This window comes from Gracilinanus agilis, chromosome 1 (genome assembly GCF_016433145.1).
Source record: "Gracilinanus agilis isolate LMUSP501 chromosome 1, AgileGrace, whole genome shotgun sequence".
In the NCBI taxonomy this organism is placed as follows: Eukaryota; Metazoa; Chordata; class Mammalia; order Didelphimorphia; family Didelphidae; genus Gracilinanus; species Gracilinanus agilis.
The window spans coordinates 537495603-537520292 of record NC_058130.1 but is presented as its reverse complement, the minus strand read 5'-3'; the positions used below and the strand labels follow the sequence as shown (position 1 = coordinate 537520292).

The following is a 24690-nucleotide window of genomic DNA, read 5'->3' as shown; positions in this document are numbered from 1 at the left end:
ATTTGAAGGAGCAAATGATATCAAAGTCAGGGGGAAAAATCTCAGAAGTTATTATTGCCAAAAGATAACCAAGAACCAAGACCACCAACCCATATGCACATTTCCCCACTTGTGTACAGTTTTTATGAGAATAATTTACACATAATGAATGAGGGCATGCTTGACAAAGGTATGTGTAAGGTCTTGGATTGATTGAGATGAATTCTCACCTAATAACTTTATCAGAGTTGAAATGGATAGAGTATCCTGGCCACACTATATATTACTATAGGATGTTCCTGCTGAGGTACTTCCTCTGCTAATACAGAGCATCATTTTCTCCCCAACTTAAGGTCTTAAAGCCATAGCCTCTTCCTTTTCCACTTCCCAGGGTATTGGTGAAGAACTAGAACCTTGGTTATCCTGATTCTAAGGATAGCTTTCTATATACTATCTGTTCTTGCTTCCTGAGGTTATTATGCCATTATAAGCTTAGACACAGAAAACAAATCCTGCTCCTCAAAGCTACTTTGTAATTATTCTGGAACTCACTGGGGGATAATGTCCATAAAGTGACACCAATGGAATGTCTGGTTAGAGTTTTTCCTTTCCAAAGCCTGCTTTTATTTTTCAGAGTGGAAATTCAATTGGCATCCAACAGATGACTTCTAGTTTTACTGACCTGTTCTTGGTTTAATGGGAGGGTATCCTTTTCCAAAGGATCACACCCTAGTTCTTCATTAGCTACCTAATTACTCCAATTGATATTCATTTTTGGCCATATTTTCAATGAATTAAGCATTTGCCCAAGAAACACAGGTCAAAGAGCCCTCAGTATTTTCCCAGGATTATAAAAGATTTGGATGAAAAGTATCAGAAAATTTAGACTGGAAAAAAATTTAGAGGCCATGCCGTCATTTTAAAGGCAAGGAAACTGAGGCCAAAAGATTATGACTTACTTGTCCAAGGTCACATAAGATCATATACAACTAGGCTAGTTTTATGAACCCAAATACAATATTCTTCACACCACAGTACAAATACTTACCAAAGGCGGTGTAATGGTTAGAGAGCACTGGGCCTAGAGTCAGCAAGACCTGATTTCAAATTTAGTTTCTCTTAACTAGATATAGGACTCTGGGCAAGTCACTTAATTAATGCTCTTTGCCTCAGTTTCCTCATCTGTAAAATGAACTGGAGAAGGAAATGGCAAACTGTTCCATTATATGCCAAGAAATCCCAAAGGGAGTCACGAGTCAGACATGACTGAAGAACAACAGTAACAACAAAGCTTAAAGGTTATATAATTAGAATTTTAAAAAAAATTTATGATATAGAGGGGAGGCAGCACTGTGTAGTGCAGGGGTCGGCAGCGTATGGCTCTTTCTGCAGGAGCCATAAAGTCAATTTTTTTTCAGGTGCTGTTACAGGAGCGCGCACTGTGAGCACTGTACGGCTCTCATGAAATTTGGCTCTTGAGGCCAAAAAGGTTGCTGACCCCTGGTGTAGTGGAAAGAATGCCACATTTTACCCACACCAGATAATACTCTTCAGGATGCTTGTATTTATCAGGGACAGATGCTACTGACAGTGCAGAAAAATGAAGATGGATCATGGCCAAGGTCTTTCTACTCCTATTCCTTTTTTTTTTTTTTTAATCCAAACCTTCTGTCTTAGAATCAATAGATTCTTTAGGCTTGTTAAGAGCTAAGCAATGGGAGTTAAGTGACTTGCCCAAGGCCACAAAGATAGGAAGTATCTAAGGCTGTATTTGAAACCAGAACCTCCCATCTTCAGACCTGGCTCTCTATCCACTGAGCCACTTAGCTGCCCCCCCCCCCCCATTCCTGTTCCTTTTAAGTCTTACTCCCCTCCTTGTACTCAGTGATAGTGATCTTCTTTGCTAATCCTCACACAGGACACTCCTTTTTATTCCATGGATGTCACTGCTTGTTCTTCATGCCTGGAATCCCCTTCCTACCACCTTTGCCTTTTGGCAAAGCCTCTCTTGACTTCTGTCAGATCTCTACTAAAATACCACCTTCTTTAATAAACCTTTCCCCCATCCCTTTTCACTCTTGAGATTATATCCAGTTTATCTTGTATATATTATCCTTTGTACATAGTTATTTGCATAGTGATTCCCTCATTAGATTTTGAGCTCCTGGATAGCAGTGTTTTTGCCTTTCTTTATACATCCAGGGCTTAACCAGTACCTGGCACCTAGGTAGACAGTTAATGTTTATTTATTGATTTTCTTAAGGAAAAAAAAACCCAACACATTTCCATTGGCACCTAGTTATGAGAATAAAGCTAACCCTGGCACTTAATAGATGCTTATTGACTTGACATCATGTCAAACTGAACCTAACAACTTGCTGAGTCTGTTTTCTCTTGTGCAAAATGGGGATATGTATACACACTACCTCACAGAAAAGTGCTTTGCAAATTTTAAGTGTCAAATAGATGCGGATAATTACAAAATGAGAGGAGAGCACATACTTTCGAATGCAGTCAAGATGCCTTATAAACTTAGAAACAGATTGGGATGAGTTCTACTGAACTTGATTAAATTTAATGAAGATGACTTTCCAGTCCTTCACTTCCACTTAAGAAAAACAACAACCAACAAATAGTTTTCAAGTATAGGATGGAGTAGGGAGAACCCCGGTTTAATAGCCATCCCCGGGAAAAAGGACATAAGTATATTACTTAACCTAAATGCATCCCACGGGTGATCAAAGAGCTGAATTTATGTATTACAGAAAAAAATGCTGGTACATTTTTAAAATTTTTATTCTTTTCAACTGCAATTGCGTTGCAAAGGTCAGAGACTTTTCAGCCTGGAAGAAAGCCGACGAGATAAAGAACCCCCAATGCTTGAGACCAGCCTGAGCTTCTCAAACCACACATGGGAAAGACAGGTCGTCGTCGGCCTTCCTCTTCCTGAAGAGTGAGCCCAGGACATATGCCGATTTATCCTATTTCCAAAGTAGAGGTCCCTTCAGTTTCCCACGTGGGTGCCCAGCAACTCGCACCCTCGCTCTCTTCTATTCCCCCCCAACCCCCCAACATTATTTTAGGTTGGAGAACGCCCTTTCGAGCCGTCCCCTGTGACGTCACAATCCCGATTGTTCTTAAGGGCCAATCACCAAGCACGATTTCCAGGGAAACCCGGGAGGGGTGGCGGTGGGGTGCAGAGCGCGTGCGCGCGTCCTTCGCGTGGCTATATAAACATGGCCGGCGCAGTCGTGAGTTGCTGCCGCTCTGCTGTTAAGTAGGAGGATTACGTTCAAGTCTGGGGTTTTTCCCTTCTCTTTATTTTTTTATTCCATTCTCTCTCCTCCCACCCCCATCCTCTTGTGTATTTTTCCTTTTGTGTGTGTGCGTGTGTGTCAGTCGGCGGTGGCGGGGTTGGCTGGGGCTGGGCGGTGGGACCACTGTGGCTAGTGCACAAGTTTGGGCCCAGGGAGAGCCGGCGAGCTGCTGCCGCAGCATGAGCTGGTGCCGCGGGGCGGGCTCGGGATTTCACTGAGGCGCCGGGCCAGCCGGCTGGCGGGGAGCAGCCCCACGTGGGAGCGCCGGGGTGAGGGCGGCGGGAGCATGGGTTTCCTGCTGGCGTGTCCGCCGCCACAGCGCTGAGCGGCCCGGGGCTATCCTCCTTCTCGTCGTTTTTTTCGGGTTGGACCTTCCGCCACGCCGGCCCCTGACTTCTCTGCAGCAGACCCGGGGACTCTGGCTCGCTATGCTGTGGAGCTCGCTTAGTTTTGGAGCCAGGAACCGTTCGCAAAGCCTCTGCCCTCCTCTCCCCCATGAGCAGCAGCCCCGTGGCTGCCGCAGCAGCTTCAGCTGCCTCGGTTGGGGGGATGCCTGCCGGCCTCTCTGAACAAGGTGCAGCGGCCGCTTCTTCTCCTGCGTGCCTCAGCGTCCCCGGGACGGTGACCATGGCCCCAGCCCTTCTGACCAACGGCAGTGCCCAGAGCCACCTCCCTCCGGCCGCCAGCAGCGCGCTCCCGTCACCGCTGAGGAGCACCCCTGTGCCCCTGAACACGAAGGCCCCCATAAGTCTCAGCCTGGTGACCGCAGCATCCCAGCCGCAGGTGAAGACAGCCCCCATGGGGGCTCTGGTGACCAAACTGGCCACTGTCAATACCGTTCCCAAGACCAGCACTGGTCCCAGACTGCCCGCTCCCCAAATTGTGGCCGCGAAAGCTCCCAGCACAACTACGATCCAGTTGCCTGCCAATTTCCAGCTCTCACCGGGTAAGTTTTCAACTTTTAAAAAAAATTACTCCTCTCTCCCCTCTCCCCCAAACCATAATTACGTTGGTCGCATCTGTGATGACCTAGGAAAGGTTATATGGATAGGGCCTCTCCACCCTCCTTTCCACTCTCGTGCTCGCTCTTCCTTTTACATATTTAAAGTGTGTCAGAGACCTGGGTGCACTCCTAAAGAAACTGACATACCTAGTCTTTTGAGTTTGCAGTCAGCTTGTTGGAAACAGGACCAGAACATACTGAGTAACTTGGGTTGTATTACAAGGTTGAGAAAGCCCTTTTCCCCCTTATTTTTGAGTCATTGCTGTATTTTTTTTTCTTTGCCACAGTTCTGGAAGATAATTTCACCCAAGTGACTCAGTGGAAGCTGGAGCAGTTTTGGCAACAAGGCCTTAGTGATTCCTGGGATACGAGTGCAGTAGATGGTTTCTTTGTATAAGCCTTTTAAAGTTTCTTTGGAGAAGTGGACAGGCGGTTTCCCTAGGTTGCCTTAGGAAAGGATGTTCTGAAAGTTCTCATTTGTAATGGGGTGGGAAAGAAGTGCAAAATTTTCCAAGTATTGTTTCTGGATGTTGTCTGGATCTTGTCATTTACCGAGCTGCCTTCTGCCCGTTGGCTATGCTTTGATTGTTAATTTATGATTGTGATTTTCCATCACACAAAGCGTAAGTGACCTAGTTGATAAATAGAACCAAAGGTGTGAAATTATAGAAGTACAGTAGTTTGAAAATGCTCCAGTTGTGTTTAAGGTGGACCTTTGTCTTTTATTACTTTTATTCATCATACACATGGTGTTTTGGGAATCAGTGTTTACTTGCATTTGAAAATGCCACTTTTTATTTATGTGAAATAAATCATTCTACCTTTCAATGGATTTCTAGACAAGAGTAGGCATGACCTCATAGATGTTTTTATCATCTCTGCTGGTTAGGTAGGAAAAACAGCTGTTAGCTATTTACTGGTTGGGGAAAACTAGAGGTGGATTTCTGAATAGGAAGGTTCAGATGGCTTAATTCAGAACCTGTTTTTAGCTTTTGCTTTATGTTTGCAAATGTTATAGACTTATGATTTTCCATACATTATCTAGCCTGATTCTTCCTACAATTCTCTCTCTCTCTCTTTTTTAAATCCATACCTTCTGTCTTAGAATCCATATTAAGTATTGGTTCTAAGGCATAAAAGCAATGAATGGCTAGGCAACTGAGGTGAAGTGATTTGACCCAGGGTCACACAGCTAGAAGTATCTGAGACCATATTTGAATCTAAGACCTCCTATCTATAGGCTCTCTTTCCACTGAACCACCTAGCTGTCCCCTCCCTATCCTTCTTACTTAGGAAGATAATACTGGTATTTATGTTTTGCAGATGAAGAAACCTGGCTTTCACCATTAAGTGACTCACCCAGAGGTAGAACACAAAATTTTTGGTAGAATGAGAGTTCCTTGAGGAAAGGGATAGTCTAGTTTTTTGTCTTTGTATCCCCAGCACTTGAGACAGTGTAGCCAGTAAATAGGGAGTTTGCTTGGGAGCTGGAAAGACCCAAGTTCAAGTCTGACCTCTGACACACATGAGTTTTGTGACACTGGGCAGACACATTGATTAACCTCCAATTGCTCTCTAGACAACTGATAAGACTTTAAATTGCTGAGGAATTGCTGTAGTCGATCGGTTTGGGAGGTTTCCTGTACAAGTGAACTCTTGGTTTTTTTAAAAGTTTGATGAATTTAATTTTGTTAATAATAACTATAGCAAATATTTTTTGTTACTGAGTAAATTCTACTTTTTTCTTAGCTAAAATAATTTTTGTGGAATTTAAATGAAACACATTCTCATTTAGAGAAACTTTTATTTGTCAGCTTATTAAAACAATAATTGAAGTAATCGAAGTTCTGAATGATAAAGATGATAAAGGAAAATGAGCAGTTGATTCATATAATCTAGTGTCCCTTCTTCAAAATGAGTGGCAAGGGCAGCTCTCAGTGCATTGAGATCCAGACCACGAGACTGGAGATTCTGAGTTCAAATTCAGATACTTCCTAGCTGTGTGACTCTGGGCAAGTCATTTCACCCCAGTTGCCTAGCCCTTACTTCTTTTCTGCCTTGGAACAGATTCTGAGACAGAAGGCAAAGGTTTAAAAAACAAATGATTGGCATTGTATTTTGGGAAAATATGCCTATATGTTTAAAAAAAAAAAGAATCATGACTCTTATCAGACTTATCATTATGGTTGCCCAGCTTTTGTTATCATTCAGCCATATCCCCCACTGTGGTTTTTTTTTTTTTTTTTTGCAAGGCTACTGGAGTGCTTTGACATTTCCATATCTGGATGAGGATAATGAGGCCAATGAGGTTAAGTGACTTGCCCAGGCTTAAAAATGTCTGAGGCCAGATTTGAACTGAGATCTTTATGACTCTGCACTCTTATCTACACTTTGCCACCTAGCTGCCCAGTTGCTCATCTACCCTGTTCTTTGTCCTAAAATTTAATTTCATTAACAAATATTTAGTTCCTACTGTGTGCCATGTACTCTGTTATTACTGGGAATACTGAGGCAAAAAATGAAGCAATTCTTGCTCTCAGGTAGCTTATATTCCAAAAGGGAGTCTATTACATGTGCACAAGTAATTAGAGACTACCACTAATACTAGTCGGAATCAAAAAGGGCTTTACATTGGAATTGACACTTGAACTGAATGAACCTTGAAGGGGAAGATAATGAAGAGGGAGGAGTTAAGGAAGTATATTCTGAGTCTAGGGGTTAGTTTATGCCAAAGTTGTGGATTTGAGATGGATTGGAATATGATGGAGAGAGAATTTAATAATAATAATTATAGCTAACTAGCATTTATATAGTGCTTTAAGGTTTGCAAAATGCCTTACGTTCATAATTTCACTTGGTTGTCACAAAGGAGGAAAACTGAGGCTCAGGAGATTTTAAATGACTTTCCAAAGGCCACATACCTACTTGAACTGATGGCTTTCTGTCTCTCAATCCATTTCTGACTCTCCCCATTACACAATGTAGCTATCTAATAACATGAAATTTAATAAAGATAAAAGTGAACATTCTTACACTTGAATTCCAAACATCAACTTGAAGAATAAAATAAGATAGAGGAAGAAGAAACAGGTCCTTTGAGAAAGATCTTGGGATTCTAGTAGCCTACAGACTTGGTATGAGTCAACAATGTAATGTGGCACCCCCAAAAAGCTAATGTGATTTTTGGCTGCCTTAAGAGGTATAGGTCTAGTCATGAGACCATGTCTAGATTATATTGTGTTCAATCTTGGCCATCATATTCTAGGAAGGATATTGATAAACTGGAAAGTGTCTAGTCATTCATTCATTCAATAAACATTAAAATTTTTTTCCAATACGTATTTATTAAACTCCTATGTACAATATACCAGGCACTGTGCTAAACACTGGGAATACAAAGTAAATTGGAAGACAACTTCTGCTCTCAAGAAGCTGACTAGGATGGTATTGGACCTTGAGGTTATGACCTCTGAGTATCTATTGTAAGAACTGGAGATATTTAGTTTGGAAAGAAAAAGCTTGAAGGGGACATAGTAGCTGTCTTCAACTATGAAGGGTTATCAAAGAGGAGGGATTAGATTTGTTCTGCTTGGTCCTAAAAGGCAAAAGTAAGAACAATGGTTGGAAATTATAAAAAGGCACATTTTGGTTTGAGATAAGAAAAACTTCCTCAGTTAGAATTATCCAAAAAGGAGAATGAGAATTTTATAACTGGATTCTTGTTCAGGATTGGATTGAATTGCGTGGCTTCTGAGGGATTGTTCTATTTAACTTGGAGTTTCTGTGATTCTGTTATTCTGGGAATACAAAGTTTGGTGAATAGTTTGACAGGGATGTAGTGTATATGAGGAGTGTATTGAAACAAATCTGAAAAGAAAGATAGTTTGGAGCCAGATAGTCAAAGGCTTTAAAAGTCAGATTTAGTTGTTTTTATTTTTATCATAATAGCAGTTGGGAGCCACTGAATATCTTTGATTGAGGGAATGACATGGGTAAACTGGTTCTTGAGGAAGATTATTTTGGTGGTTTTGTGAACAATGGTTTGAAGAAGAGAGAGACTGGAAGCAAGAAATTCAGTTAAGGAAGGTATTACATTAGTCTAGAAAGTAATGGTTGGAATTGAACCAGGGTACTGGCTATATGTACCTGGGGAGAATATAATGGGTATTGAAGATGTGGAAATAGAAATCTTAAGACTTTGACAAATGATGAATATGCAGAAGTGAGGGAAAGGGAAGTGTCAAAGATGACTGAAGTTGTGAATCCGAGTGATTAGAAATGTGGTGCTGCCATTAACACTAGGACTAGAGATAAGAATATCTTGAAGGACCAACCTGTATCACTGAACACAGTGCAATTTATAGTACACCTTTATGCCAAAGAAAATAGAGCAGGTTGAAATTTTTTATTCCTAAGTAAAATTTTTACATCAATTGATAAACTTCATTTTTAAAAAAAATGTTAACTAAAATAGGGGAATTTGCTGGAGTATAGGAGAGTGTGTGATGAATTCTATTTTGAACATTTTGAATTTGACATTTGTTGCAACATCCTAGCTTGCAGTGTGTAGGAAGGATTTGGTAATGTGAGACTACAGTTCATGAAAGTGTTTAGGGCTGCATACATATATGGGTTTGGAGTCATCTTTGTAGACATAATTTATCAACAACAGAGAGAGTATAGACAGGAAAAGGGGCCCAGGAAGATCCAGCAAAGGGAAATGGGAAAGCCATAAGTCAGACAGACAGAAGAGAGCATTGTCTTGGTAGAGAAAGAAGGAGAGCATCCAGGAGAAGAGGCTCCTTTAGGTTCTCAGAATTATGATTTGGTCTAAGTGATAAGGACTAAGATTGATAATTATTATGAGGGAAAAAATAAAAGCCATTGGTAGATGATTTTTGTTGTTGTTTGGTAGTTAAAAGGAGAAGAAAAAGTAGACTTGGGAGAAGGAATAGGGTTAAGGAGCCACTGAATAGAGAGAGATTTAGGAGAGGGAATTAATAGAGAGAATAGGAGAGGGAATTATTCATGGGATAATCTCTAGACAAGTTTGAAATAGGACCTAAGAAAGTGGCATTGGCCAGTAGGGAAGGGGCTTACTTCAAAAATTAGAGAAAAAGATAAAGGAATAGGGCAGCGATGGTGAACCTATGGCATAGTTGACAAAGGTGGCACGCAGAGCACTCTCTGGGCAAACTCCCCCTCCTCCCCAGTTGATTACTAGAAAGGTAGAGGGTCTTGGGAGGAGCTGCTTCTTTTCCCTTCTCCACTTGCCTGATGACATTTTTTCACATCACCAGCCCAGCAACCCAATGGGAGTGTTTTCTCTCTCCCTGTGTGGGGTAAAGTGGGCATGGTGAGCCTGGTACTCTGTGGGGGAGAGGGGTAGTGACAGGGCCAGCACCACATCTCTAAAAGGTTCACCATCAGCGGAATAGGGGGTAGTGGACGACCTTGATTTTTCCCATGGATAATCAGGACAATACAAAATACCATTAATTTTGCCAAAGTATATTGGAACACTTGAATCAACTTCTCCACTTCCTTTATCATTTTTTGTTGATCAGGGCTCTAATTACTGCTTGACTAAATTTACAGAAACAAAATTTAAAGTCATATAATCTTGCTAAATAATGGATATGCTTCACTTAAAATTCACAAATTATTTTGGTTAAAGGAAAAAAAATTGAAATTATACAATTCATTATACAATTTTCCCCCTTCCTAGAGCTGATAAGCCATTTGATCTAGGTTATAAATGTATTATCATGTAAAATATTTCCATATTGTTCATTTTTGTAAGTGAATACTCCTATAAAACCAAAACCCACAAGTAAAAACCCATATAAACTAAAGTGAAAAATTGTATGCTTTTATTTGCATTCGTACTTCAACAGTTCTTTCTTTGGAAGTGGATGGCACTTTTTGTCCTACCTCCCCCAGAATTGTCCTGGATCTTTGTATTGCTGAGAGTAGCTAAATCTTTACCAGTTAATCATTCCACAATATTGTTGTTACTCTGTATAATGTTCTCCTACAATCCATTTTACATATTTGTTAAGGAATAGAGGAAAGCCCTGTATAATAGTGGTTTGGAAGCAGATAGAATATTGAGTTTTAGTGACTTCCTCAAGGTTATGCAGCTAGTAATTGTCTGAGATAGTTAGGAAAAATCTGGGTTAAAATTCTAAAACCAGTACTTAATCTACTGTACCACCCAGATGCCTGAACCAATGACATGGATGCATTTTATTTAGCTCATGGCAAGAAAGGCTTGAAATTGTAGAGCAGGGGTTGGCAACCTTTTTGGCCGAGAGAGCCATAAACGCCACATTTTTTAAAATGTAATTTCATGAGAGCTGTACAGTGCTCACAGTGCGTGCTCCTGTAACAGCACCTGAAAAAAAATTGACTTTATGGCTCCTGCAGAAAGAGCCATATGTTGCTGACCCCTGTTGTAGAGTGTAAGGGTGGGGTTCCTGAACCTGTAAGCTTGTTTGTGGTCTCTGGAATTAGCTGGTTCTACTTATGCTGAGGTCATTGGTTTTGCTGAGCTTGCCTTGGTAGCAAGCTGACCTGAGGGTTTGCCCCTTATAGTAATATGACATGACCTGACAGGTTGCCCAGTATTGCATATAGGTAGCTCATTGCAAAATAAGCAGTGGCCCTCTTTGTTCTTTGAGCTGTTAGGATGAAAAGAATTATCTTATGTAAATCTAAAATTTTTTTTTTTTTTTTGCTTATTAGCCTATAAAAAAAGTGTAAATTAATGGCAGATACTATCATCGGTCAGAAATACTAAGTTATATTCTTCCCAGCTGTGTGACCCTGGGCAAGTCACTTGATCCCCATTGCCTACACTTACCACTCTTCCTTCTGCCTTGGAGTCAATTGACTCCAAGACAGAAGGTAAGGGTTTAAAAAAAAAAAAGAAATACCAAGTTACAAAATTAATCACAATTAATCAATAAACATTTATTAAACACTAAACATGTGCCAGGCTTTGTAATAAGTGCTAAGGATATAAAAAGAGGGAAAATATAGGTCCTGCCCTAAAGGAGCTTACAATTTAATGGTAGGAAACAACACACAAACAGATAAATACAAAGCAAGTTATTTATGGAATAAGTAGGAAATAATTAACCCTTTGACATTATAGTCACAAAGTCTGCCAAGAAGTTCCTTAAGTGTTTTTTGTTCCTCTTGCCTTCCTTGGAGTTGTGTGCATATTAGATGGAAAGTTGGTTGGGAGTGTTCCTAAATTTGAAGGAATGAAATCTTAACACCTTCAGTGGAATTGGGTCCACAGTGGGGAAAAAAAGCCTGTTGCTTTAGGAGTTGCCTGTGCCTGTGATAGCTAGTTACTGTGTCATCAGTTTGTCTATAATTGGATATTTAAGTGGAAAACAGAGGTTTTTTTTAGGGTGTGCTTTTTGTTTCCATTTCTCTATGTTAACATTGCTTCTGAATGTACTTAATTTTTTTTTGGTCCTTGAGGAATTGTTAGCAACTGAAAAGCAGGGATTATTTTATTCAGTACTAATTATATTGATTATTTCACTTATATAATGAATACAGTAGTTTTCACATATTACTTTTACCTGACCTTCACTGTAGCACCTTGAGGTGGATCTAGTAAATATCCCCATTTTTACAGATGAGAAAACCATGACTCAGATCAGTTACCTAAGCTAGTAGTAACAGAGCCAGAATTCAGGTGTTCTTTTTTTTAGCTTATTTCTTGCCATAGACATTACTTTTTGGTATTATGTTTGTCTGGGCCCTCCTCATCTCATTGATGACTCACTCTTCAAGACTAGCATTTGGGTAAGGATTCCAGTTATGTTTTGTCTCAGTTTTCCTCACTTTCCACATTGCCCTTTCTTTCCCCCTCCACTTATCAGGTACCCCATAATGTATTATCTTCGCCTATTAAGCTCCCTGAGAATAGGAATTCTCTTGGTTGCTTGTATTTGTTGTACAATGCCTGGCCTGTAGCAAGCAGTTAATAAATGTTCTTCTACATGATTCTCTTCCTGTCTCTTTGTTTCCCTAAATGTTCTATTTCCTCTTGCATTAAAACCCATATGTTAATTTTTGACTTGAAAAAGAGAAATGCAGTTGAATTGTGGTATACTTACTAAGTTATTCTTTGGAGCTAATTTTGTGCATAAAGTCTTACCTATGTGAATTATAATTTTTCAAGTAATGTAGTTAATAATTCATATTAGTGACATATGTAAAAGCGAGAAGCTTTTGGAGTCTTTTTAAAAAGTATTCAGTAAAGCATTTTTTTCTTTTCTTTTTAAAAAATACCCATACCTTACTTCTTAGACTCAATACAGTGTATTGGCTTCAAAGCAGAAGAATGGTAGGGACTAGACAATGGGGATTAAATGACTTGCATAGTATCACATAGCTGGGAGGTGTCTGAGGCCATAATTGAATCCAGGATCTCCTGCCTCTAGGCCAGTCTCTCAATCCACTGATCTGTCTAGCTGCCCTCAAAACCTTAGTCAGGCATGTTTTTTCCATGAACTGTTGTCATACTAACCAGTAAACATTTATTGCCTACTGTGTGCCAGGCAATGTGCTAAGTAAGCCCTGCCCTGGATGCAAAAAGAGGCAAAATGCGTACCTGTGCTTAGGGAGCTCACAATCTAAGAGAGGACACAACAAGCAAACAAATATATATAAGCAGGCTAAATGGGAAATAAGTTAACAGGGAATGCATTAGAATTAAGTTGGGTTGGGAAAGGTTTCTTGTAGAAGTTGGGATTTTAATTAAGACCCAAAGGAAATCAGGGAAGCCAATTGACAAAGATGAGATGGGAGCATTCCAGGCAAAAGGGACAGCCTTAGAAAATGCTTGGAGATGAGAAATGGTGCATCTTGTTTGTGGAACAGCCAGAAGGTTAGTGTCACTGTATTAAAGATTGTGTCAGAGAATAAGATGTAAGAATCCTAGAAAGGTAGAAGGGGGAGTGCTAAGTTATGAAAGGCAATAGGGAGCCACTGGAGTTCATTAGTCTGCCCTGAATTTTTAGGAAAATAACTTTATAGAGACTGGTATGGAGAATGGATTGGAGAGGTGAGAAACTTGAAGGAGGCGAACTCACCAGCTGGCTACTATAGTAGTCTAGGCTTGGGATAATGGAGCCCTGACTCCTTCAGTGTCAGAGGAAAGAAGGGAGTATACATTAGAAACTGGTCTTTGGACTCTCTGGGTTCAGATTCCCCATGACACATAATTTTTCCTGCCCTGGAAAAATGACCATCATCCCAGGCAATGTTATGAGGCTTCTTAGAATCAGGTCAAGAACAGTTGCTTATATATCCTGGTAGAGTTCTTATTTGGCTTTCTGTAAACTAGTAAAATAGCACAACTAGTCCAAAGGAAAGAAAATAGAAACTTAATAGCTTGTGCTTGCATTCAAGTAACTTAGTAACATAAATTCTGTGACTATCCCTAGAACTTTTTTCTAAATTGTTGAATAAAATTTTTCATATTGTGAAGGTAAAGTTGGTTCCATATCCATTAAGAAGATTTTTTTCCTGAGTCCTGTTTCCCATCCCCATATTGGGTATTTATTTTGTAAGATTCATATTTTTTTGTAAATACACGTCACAGCCTCCTTTGGCAGTTTGGACAGGCCTCTTGACTTCTCAGATGAATGATTTGTTGCCATTCATAATTGAAGGAAATGTTAGGTTTCAGTTAGATGTTAGCATAAATAAAGATGCAATTGTTTTTACATTCAAGTATGGTCCCCTTGAAATCTATCCAGGTTAATGAACCCCACATTAAGAATGTATGCTTCTTGAGGGTAGGAATTTGGACATAGTACCCTGTACAGTTCCTAGCCCATAGTTGGTGCTTAAAAAAAATCCTTGATTGATTAAAAACATTTATCAGCTTAACCTTTAGAAAAGAAGTTGGACTGGTGTTGTTTCTGAAGGAAAACAACTTTCTTGACCACCTTGGAATGTTAGTAACATTAAAATGGGTTTCCAGCTCATTTGACTTGGTCACGCATTATTTTTTTCTGATCATTTGTTACACACTTTCCCAGAATAGTCCATAGCTCAGTAACCTGAAAACCATAATACACATAGCTTTTATAGAATCAAAATTTAAGCTGTAAATCAAATTAGAGATTTCCTAGAACAATCTGGTGAAACCTGTGAACTCAGAATAATGTTTCTGTGCATAAAATAAAATACATAGGATTACAAAGAAATCCAATTATTTTGAAATACAGTAATCAAAATATTTTATCCCCCCCAAAAAAGCTGAAACAAAACACAACTTTAAAGTTTCCAACTGAGAACTCTTTATAAAAGAGTCCTTTCCTCTCTTTTTTACAGATGGGAAAACTGAGGTCCAGAGATGATTTGCCCAGGGTCATCTGAAGGGAGAAAATGTTAATTAGGATTAGTTGAGCTTCTAAGATTGCATGTGAGTTTCTCTGACCACTGCCATAGTTTTTTTGGAGGTGAGGTTATAATACTTCATTGAATATTGTGTGCAGAATATGGTTAGATTTTTTTAAAAGACCCACTTAAATTACCAATTAGAGTAATTTTTTTTAAAAAACAGATATGTGAATTCATAGTGTAGGGGAAGTCTGATGGTTCTGCAGTTTATACTTCTAGAGTTACCTAGGGCATTGGAAAGTTAAGTGACTTGGCCAGCCTCACAAAATTTTTAATGTTAGAATCAGAACTTCTTGATTCCAAGGAAGCTCTCTAGCCACTAAACCAAGCTTCCTCTCTGTGAAACTGTTCTCTAAAGAAGCTTTATGAAGCTTCAAAATAAAACAAGTGAGACTATATACATTTATGTGTGTATGTAATATATATACATATGTGCAATGTGTGTGTGTATATAAGTAAATTAAGTCCCAAGTATGGCTAAATTTTAAAGAAAAATGGCAAAATTAAACTAGTCTGCAGAGTAAATAAAACATTTTTTGGAAATCATTGTAAACAGTGCTATTTTCTCACTTGCTATCATTTATTTGTTCTTGTATATTTTCTTCTCTTGTTGATTTAAAATGTACAGGCAACTCCTACAATTAGCTGAAACACCTTGAGACTATATCTTAATTGAAATCATAACTGCATATGCACTCTTGCTTTTATCCGTTTAAATGGTAGCAAGAGACAATAGTGTTATCCTTTATTTTACATCTTTGAATGAACAGAGTAGGGGAAAACAAGACTCATGGATGGTCTGAGTTAGGAATATGGAAGGTATATCTTTGAAGGATTCTGTTTGGACCAGCTTGTCTTTTTTGGAAGGGAATAATGGAATGCATCATGGAATGCATCCTTATAGTAGTGGACAGAATGCTGGTTTTTGGAATCGGAGGCTGGTGCTTTAATCCTACCTCAGACACTTATTAACAGTGTAAGCTCTCAGGCTCCAGTTTCCTTATTTGTAAAATGGGTATAATAATAGCACCTATTCCATAGAGTTATAGGGGGAATATGATGAAACGATGGGGGAATGGCAAAAGGATAAGCATTTATATAATGTCTATTGTGTGCCAGGTACTTTGCTCAGTACTTTTTATAAGTATCTTTTGATTCTTTTTTTTTTTTTTTTTAATCCTTACCCTCTGCTTTAGAATCAATACTAAGTATTGGTTCCAAGACAGAAGAGCAGTAAGGCTAGGTAATGGGGGTTAAATGACTTACTTGCCCAGGGTCACATAGCTAGGAAATGTTTGAGTTCATATTTGAACCCAGGACCTCCCCTTGCTGGGCCAGGCTCTCAAACCACTGAGCCACCTAGCCACTCCCCTCATTTGATTCTTACAAAAATCTCCTTGAGGTAGTTGTGAGCTATTATTTCCATTTTATTTTTGAGGAAATTGAGACAATCAGAAGTTGTGACTTCTTAGGGACATACAGCTAGAAGTATCTGAGGACACATTTGAACTCATGTCTAACTGACTTCAGTTCTTCCAGGACATTTCCCAGGACTCCAGAGTCCACTGTACAACCCAGCTACTTCTGGATATACCAAATAAAAGCACTTTTATGTAAACCTTTGTCCAATAACTTATGTGAAAGAATTTTATAAACCTTCAGCAAACCTTAAACCATATAAATGCTAGCTATATTACTGCAATTTGACCTAGGAGTTAGGTTAACCTAGTTGCAAATTTTCCCCCTCATAGTGACTTTATGACCCAGAACAATTCATTTAACCTCTCAATGCCCCTAGGCAGCAATTTAGGAGTTGCAAAGTTGTATTGGTTGAGGGAGTCTGAAGTATTGTAGGTTCCCTATACAGGTTAAATCACCCTCTCCTCTTCCTCACTCCCAATTTCTTTATATTTGAGTCTGGATTTTCTGTTCCATTTTGTTGATATTTACCTAATTTTTCCTAATTGTTTGTTGTAAAAACGACCCCTTCCAAGAAAAAACTAACTCAAAAGAACAACAAGCAAATCTAAAACATTTTATTGATAATTTTTGCCTTTAAAGTAGTCATTATATCTAGCAGAGGAGAGGAGGGGAGGAACTCTTCCCTAGTGACAAGCAAACCACAGTTTCTTTATCTGTAAAATGAGAGTTGGACAAAGTGATCTTTAACATCTAAATCCATGTTCCCAATGAATTAAGCAAAAACAACCAATAAAGTAATAGTGTCTGACATGTACACAGCATTTTGCCCTAGTATTCTCTTGCTTTTCTATCTTGAGGAGAAAGTTGTGCTTTATTACCTATTTTCTGGGACCCTCATTTAAAAAATTATTTTTCAATTAATAAGCATTTTCATCTTTTTTTCTCCACTTCTCATTTAAAAGAGGGGGGAAAAAAAGGAAAGCAAAATCCTTATGCACAGTCAAGCAAAACATTCCCCAAAATGTATGTTCCATTCAGAATCCATCCCCTCTTAAGCTGAGTAGCAAAGAATAACAGGGCATAAAATTCTGATTGGTCATTATATTCATTGATCAGTGAAGACTTTCCAAGTTGTTTGTCTTTACAACTTTTAGTGTTTTTTATTTTTCAGTTCTCAAAGTTCATTTACATTGTATCATTGTGTGTCATATCTGTGTATTATAGTTCTGTTTATTTTATTCTGCTTCATTAATACAAATCCTTGCTTTTTTCTAAATCACTCATATTCTTTACTTCTTACTGTATAATAATATTCAATTACATGCTTTTTACCATTGTTTTTTTTTTTTAGCTATTCTGTTTGTGTGTGTGTGGCTATGTGGCTGTGTCAGATATTTATTGATCTTGTAGTTCATCAAATCCCCCAAATCATTTTCAGACAAATTACCACAGGGCTATATAAAATAATTTTTTTAATAAATACGATTTATTTACAAGTGTCTCAGCTCCTCTCTCCCTTCCCTGCATCATAGGAGACATCATTTGGGAATAGACTTGTATGTATAGATTAAGACTTTCATGTTTCCATTTTTTTAGTTCAGTCTCTGAAAGTGACAATTTTCACAATCACAAGTTATTCAAGTATTACATTTAGCTGTATATAATGTTCTCTTAGTTCTCTTAATTTTGCTGTTCATTATCCCATGTAGTTCTTTCCATGTTTTTAAAAAAATCAGTCTGCTCATAATTTTTTAAAATTTTTAAAAAATATTTTTCCATGGTTCCATGATTCATATTCTCTCATTTCCCTCTTTCCTCCTCCCTCCCAAAGCTGACAAGCAATTCCACTGGGTTATACATGTGTTATCAATCAAAACCTCTTTCCATATTATTCATTTCTGTAATAGAGTAATCTTTTAAAATCAAAACCCCAAATCACATACCCATATATACAAGTGATAAATCCTAGTTATTCAGTTGATTTTTTTTCCCCACTGTGTTTCCAGTTTTTTGCTACCACAAAGAATGCTGCTTTTTGGATATTTTGGCATATAGTAAATCTTTGTTTTTGTTTTTAGTTTCTTCTGTGAGGTGTGTTCAGTAATGATATCCTTTGGCCAAAGGATATGGACAGTTTATTTTTATTTTTAAATTTCTTATTGAAGATCTTTTGTTTTTATCTTCCTCACCTTTAGAAATCCATCTCTTGAAACACTGAAGAGAAGGGAAAAAATAATTCAGGGAAACTAAGTAACATATCAAATGCATTTGAAAGTAGATGAAGTCTTTCATATCCATTGTGTTCCCCTCCCTTGACAAAGAAGAAAGAGTGATGTATTTTCTCATTTCTTTGGAAATGAGGTGGGGAGACATTTACATTGTTGTAGTTGTGTATAGATAGTTTTCCAGGTTCTACATACTTCTTTCACTTTGTATCAATCAGTTCACATAAGTCCTCCCATTTTTTTTCTGTATATATGCTTTTCTGCAATTTATTTAGAGACCCCAATTAGTGGATATTTTTGTTTCTAGTTCTTTGCTACAACCAAAAGTGCTGCTATGAACTTCTAAAACAAAATATTTAACTTTAGCACTTTTTGTTGTAGCAAAGAACAGATATGGATGGGCAGATTTTTTTTTTTAAGAATTCCAAGTTGATATCTACAACTGCTAGACCAATTCAAAGCTCTTTCAACAGTGTATGGGATACTTCATTTCATTGTCCCTCTAACATTTACTATTTATATATTTTTTGTCATCTTTACCAAAATGCAGAGTATGATTTCAAAAATCTCCATTTTAATTTGCATTTATTACTACTTTTGATTTGGGACATGTTTTCATGTGGTTTTTTGTGATGTCTTTAAAAACTGTTGTTTTCCTTTCAAATATTCATTGAGGAAAAGTTTTTGATGTAACATAGGCAATTGATATAAATTTCTATCCTGTATGTCAGACCTCATTGGTGAAATTTGATGCGTGTATTTTCTTCTGCTCTACACTTTTTCTTCTTGCAGCATATATTGGTGTTATGCATATAAATTTATTATTTATTATATTATTCCTATTGACTCCCAGAGGAGCATAGGGCCGCAACCATCTAATGCCAACGGACTCTGTTCTGGGCAACTTCCCCCAACTGGACATCTCACGCCAACGGACTCTGTTCTGGGCAACTTCCACCAACTGGGCATATCCTTGCCAGGTCTGTTTTGGCCTTCCGATTTTTCTCCTCCCTGGTGGGTTCCATATTTTTTTTCATAGCATCCTGACTGATGGGACACTGAATTGTTCTTTCCCAGAGTCTGGTATTGGAGATCTTTTCAGGCCATCTGATGTTCAAGATTTGCCGTAGGCCTGGAGTTTGTTGGCTTTTGCCAGCACGCGTCGTGGACTCTGTTGGAGAGCAATCTTCCAGACTAGGCGTCGTTGGTTTTGTTGGTTTAATGAGGTTGCAGTTTCTATAGCAAGTGAGATTTTTACGGGGTGAGGTTGCTAGCCTTGCTCCCAACCCTCCTCCTTTTTCAGCCGGGCTTGGGACCGTCCTTGGCAGAGTTAAATGCTTGTCCTCCCCGTCGGGGAATTGAACCCCGGTCTCCCGCGTGACAGGTGGGGATACTCACCACTTAAAAAAAGTTTTTAGACAAAATTATCTATTTTGTTATTTATTTACTTACTTATATATTTATTTACTTAGATATTAGTCTTGATCATTTGAGTTTATAGTATATTTGGAAATCAGGTAGAGTAAATTTTCTTCAATTAGTTTTCTTTTTCATCTTTTCCTTTGATATTCTTGCCTAATTGTTTTTATATATAGTCAAGTCTAATTACATTAAGTAGCCAATTTGCATTTTGATCATTTTTGCATCAAACGTATAAATTAATATTTTGAAATTTTAACTTTTTTTTAAATTGGGTTGACCTATTCATGTGATATGGATAGTCTATTGTTAATTTTTTTCTTTTAAAATTTTTATTTTTATTGATAATTGGTCATTTTTGATTATATATTTCTCCCCCTTTTCTTCTCAGCAACTGTCCTTTGTAACAAAGAATAAAAAAGGAGAGAAAAGAGCACTTCAGCAAAACAAAATACACGATCTGTGCCTGATGTGTAATATGTTATGCCTATAATCATTCAGCAAAACTAACACACTGAAAAATTCTGAACTGTATGCAGTGCGCCACTTCCATACCATAGTTCCCTATGAATATCCATATCTCATGACCCATTCAATTAGAAGAGGCATTCAGGGTAGGTACTTTCTCATCTCTCTTTTCTATGACAATATTTGTTCATTAGAATTTCATAGCATTCAATTTCCACTGTTTTGTTGTTTTTTCCATGCTGTACCTTATAGTGTGGACAGCTTTTTGCCCATTAATTAGCCTTTATTCTTTACTGGACTTGAAACTCTGGTACCATAATCAAATAAATACTGGTTTTACAACTGAGTGGGAGTGGGAGTGGGAGGCTGGTTTGTCCCTTGTGTCTTCACTCTCTTGTTTCCAGACAAAAGCTCTCTCTCAGGCTAACACTCCTCTGATATGTTTTATCTTCTTTAAAATTTAAGCTCCTAGGGGGCAGCTGGGTAGCTCAGTGGATTGAGAGCCAGGCCTAGAGACTGGGAGGTCCTAGGTTCAAATCTGGCCTCAGACATTTCCCAGCTGTGTGACCCTGGGCAAGTCACTTGACCCCCATTGCCTACCCTTACCACTCTTCCACCTATAAGTCAATACACAGAAGTTAAGGGTTTAAAATAAAAAAAAAATAAAATAAAAAAAAATTTAAGCTCCTTCAGGGCAGGGGGACTGTCTTTACTTTTGTAGTTGTATTCCATTACATTATACTAAACTTTTAGCATATGGTGTTTGACTTATAGTAAGTCATTAATGAATGCTTATTCATTTATACCATAATTTATTTAGTAATTTCTTGCTTGATGGGCACTCACTTTGTTTCTAATTTTGTTAGAACAGCAAAAATATATTTTTTTATCTGGTACTATTCTCAATCCTTGATCTTTTCATTGCATATGCCTAGTAGTGGCATGGTTGGATCAGACAAGCATGTATAGTTTAGTGACTTCGCTAGTATAGTTTCAGATTATTTTTTAGTTTCACTAATAATAATACCCTCAGTGGGCAGATCTTCCTAACTTGAAGTTCGGTACTCTTTTTCTACTGTTACTTAATTGCCTCTTTCTGTCATTTATTTCCTTGGGATATCTACACTGTTAATTATACTTTAAGGTCAAAAGATTTTAAATAGTTCAGTGATACTTCTAGCATTAGAAATTGCTTTATGAATGTCTTCTGTAGCCTTTCTAACACTGACTATTTTTGACTTTTATTTTCTTGGCCAATTTGGTCATGAAGTGAAGTTAAACCTCAGAATTGTTTTAAATTGTATTTTTCTCATTAGTGATTGATTTGAAGCATTTTCTCCAATGGTCATGGATTATTTTGTCCTTCACCTAGTTTTTAACCTCTCTAATTTATTAAGCTAAGAAAGAATGTAGTATTACTATAGTTGACCTATAAACATTTAATAGATGTAGGAAAAGGAGTTCTGGAATTGTGTTGAGAGTTGGAAAAATCTGACTTAAGTTCCTGTTTTGTGGAAGAATAAAGCTGACTATAGGCCTCGTACCAGCAGTTTTGCATGAGTCTGATATAGACATGGAGTAGCAGCTGTCCAGTTCACCTCCATTTGGGAAACAGCCAATCAGTCATTCCAGATCAGCTTTTGCCCCCTTTTTGCCTTGAGGAGAGGAGTATTAATGTAACCTCTGTGTCTTCCCTTAGTGCCATCCATTCCTATTGAAAAAAGAATCAAAGGAGCCTTATTTTGTAATAACAGTATCCTATTTAGAGTGTATTTTTTCTTCTGCTAAAAACTGTACTGATACTTTGATACATTTATTGATTAGGGATTGGCAGTCTTAAATATATGTGTCATTTCCCTGTTTCTTGATTTATCTTTTATCAGAGATATTTTTGATTCGGAGATTCCTACCCCCAAACAACATGGATTTACTTTATTATTCTAGCTTTATGGGTTTTTTTTCCATAGAAAAGCTTTTAAAAAAACTTCCTGTATTCCAAATGGCATTTTATAGTTTATGATCAACTCTATTCCTGTTTGGTTAATAATTTTCCTCCTAGCCTTTTGTTTTCCTCTGATTTTGTAATGAAGTGATCTGTCATAGGAACTTTCATTATCCATTTGTAGGTTTTGGTTATATAGTCTTAGGTTCAAGCATTCACACTGAAAGGGACATTGGGTCTCTTCTCCCAGAAAAGAAGATGCCAAAGTCTAGTATTTCTTGACCTCAAAAAATAGTCAGCAAATATTTATTATGTGCCTACTATGTGTCAGGTACTATGCTAAGGTGTAAAGGGTAAAAATTATGGTTGGACTGAATATAGAAGAGTGGGGTCGCCAGGAATTAAATGCTTAATTCCAAATGAAAGACTCAAGTCAGAATGACTTTTATGGTAGTTTATTTACAAATAGGAAGAGAGAGTGAAAGTAAGAAAATCAGAGAGAGGATAGGGCAAGATATCTAACCTAACATGCTAAGTATTTTGCTCCGGCCCTTGACTTTACCCAAGCAGGGCTAATTAGTCCTCAGCTGGAGGGGCCGGTGATGAATAAAAAGCAAGAGCTTCAGCCATATGAAGCCTCTCCCAAGAAGATAGCCCCTTCAGAAAATCCAGGAAGGAGCCAGTCTTTTTCACTCGCCCATGGGGTAGTTCAAAAAGAAAGCAGTCCAGGGTCCTCAGCCAGAGCTCCTCCAGGGTCCAGTTCAAGGCGAAAGAGAGCCTCCAACTCAAGCTTGTCGCACTCTGAAAAAGAGCTCACAGGAAGTTGTAACTCCTTTTTAAAGGAGCTTCTTTTGCATCACTTCCTGTGCATCCCTTCCATTTTGCATGTACCAATTACAGCTAAAGTTTTGCTTAGGACCGCCCAGGGGGCAGTCAGTCAATTCTGATTCATCACCCACTTTTGCACATGTGGGTTACAGACCTTCTCCACTCAAGTGTAAGTGGGGTGTATAGAGAGGCTTCTGGGGATTAAATCTAAAAAATGGGCAGGGTAGAGTTAATCCTATCTTCACAAAGGGAATACAAAAAGAAGCAAAAGACAATCTTTGCTTTCAAGGAGCTTACAAATATGGGTGGAGGAGACAACATGCAAACAAATATATATAAAGCAAGATATGTGTAGGATAAGTAGGAAATAATTAACAGGGGAAAGGCATTGGAAATAAGAGGAGTTGGTACAGACTTCTTAGGATTTTTGATCTGAGGTTGTTTAATTCCTATGCCATAGGGGACATCTTGCCAATCTAAAGTTAATTTCTACCAAACTGCTTTCTCGCATTAAAATTAAAAAAAAAATTTTTAAAGTAGTTTTGAGGGGTTGCTTATCTATTTTGTTCTTTTGTTTATAATTTTATTTTTAAAAGCCTTATTATTTTTATTGATGCTTTTTGTTTTTATTATATTATTCACTTCTGAATATAGATCCCCAGTCTTTACTTTTAAAAAGTGGGAAAAGGCAGCTCAGCACAACACTAACCATAATATTTATTGTGACTGACAATGTAGTTTATAGTCTATATATCATAGTGCCCTACCTCTGTAATGAAGGAATTGAGGAACTTTTTTTCAGTTCTTCTTTTTTGTTGTTATAATTATGCAGCATTCTTTAAAGAAAAAAAAATCTCTTTTTATAGTCTAATACCCATTGACCTCCTACTTGGTAGGTTGGAAGTGTCCTCATATCTCTTCAACTCATTTTAGGTTTTTTTGTGTATAGTTCTTTCCATTTACATTGTCTTTTTATTTCTCTTTTTGCTCCCCCCCCCAACATAGATTAGTGCTATATTTTGATAAAGACCTTTCCTGTATGTGTTGATACATAGTTGTCATTTTTTTTATTACAATGATTTGTAATGTCTGTAGTTTTCCTAATATTGAACCATTCTGGAATTCTTGGTATAAAGCAAAACCTTATAGTGAATATTTTTAAAATATATTGCTATAGGGGCAGCTGGATAGCTCAGTGGAGTGAGAGTCAGGCCTAGAGACAGGAGGTCCTAGGTTCAAACCTGGCCTCAGCCACTTCCCAGCTGTGTGACCCTGGGCAAGTCACTTGACCCCCATTGCCCACCCTTACCAATCTTCCACTTATGAGACAATACACCGAAGAACAAGGGTTTAAAATATATATATATATATATATATGTATATATATATATTGCTATAACCTCTTTGCTAATTGGTTTAAAGGTTTGTTTTTTGTTTTGTTTTTTGTTTTTTTTTTAATTGTGGTATAGTGTATAGGGATCTGGTCTCAGAGCTTGAAAAACCTATATTGAAGAGTTAACACATTCTGGGTGTTATGATCCTAGGTCACATGATGACTTAGTTCCAGGCAGTTCTCTAAGACTGAGGTACCTAGAAGATGTTATTTTATGTACTGGAGGGAGTTCCCTACTAGAAATTCCCTGCCCTGTT

General features: G+C 37.9%; 1 protein-coding gene across 2 annotated transcripts in view; it reads left to right on the top strand.

Annotated features, from left to right (window-relative positions):
- The first annotated feature begins 3845 nt into the window (after window positions 1-3845).
- Window positions 3846-24690, top strand: part of TAF4B (TATA-box binding protein associated factor 4b) — a 196632-nt gene continuing 175787 nt past the window's right edge. For both annotated transcript variants that reach the window (XM_044666491.1, XM_044666499.1), the window contains exon 1: window positions 3846-4242. In XM_044666491.1, coding sequence (XP_044522426.1) covers window positions 3846-4242 — 397 coding nt within the window. The remainder of the gene's footprint in view (window positions 4243-24690) is intronic.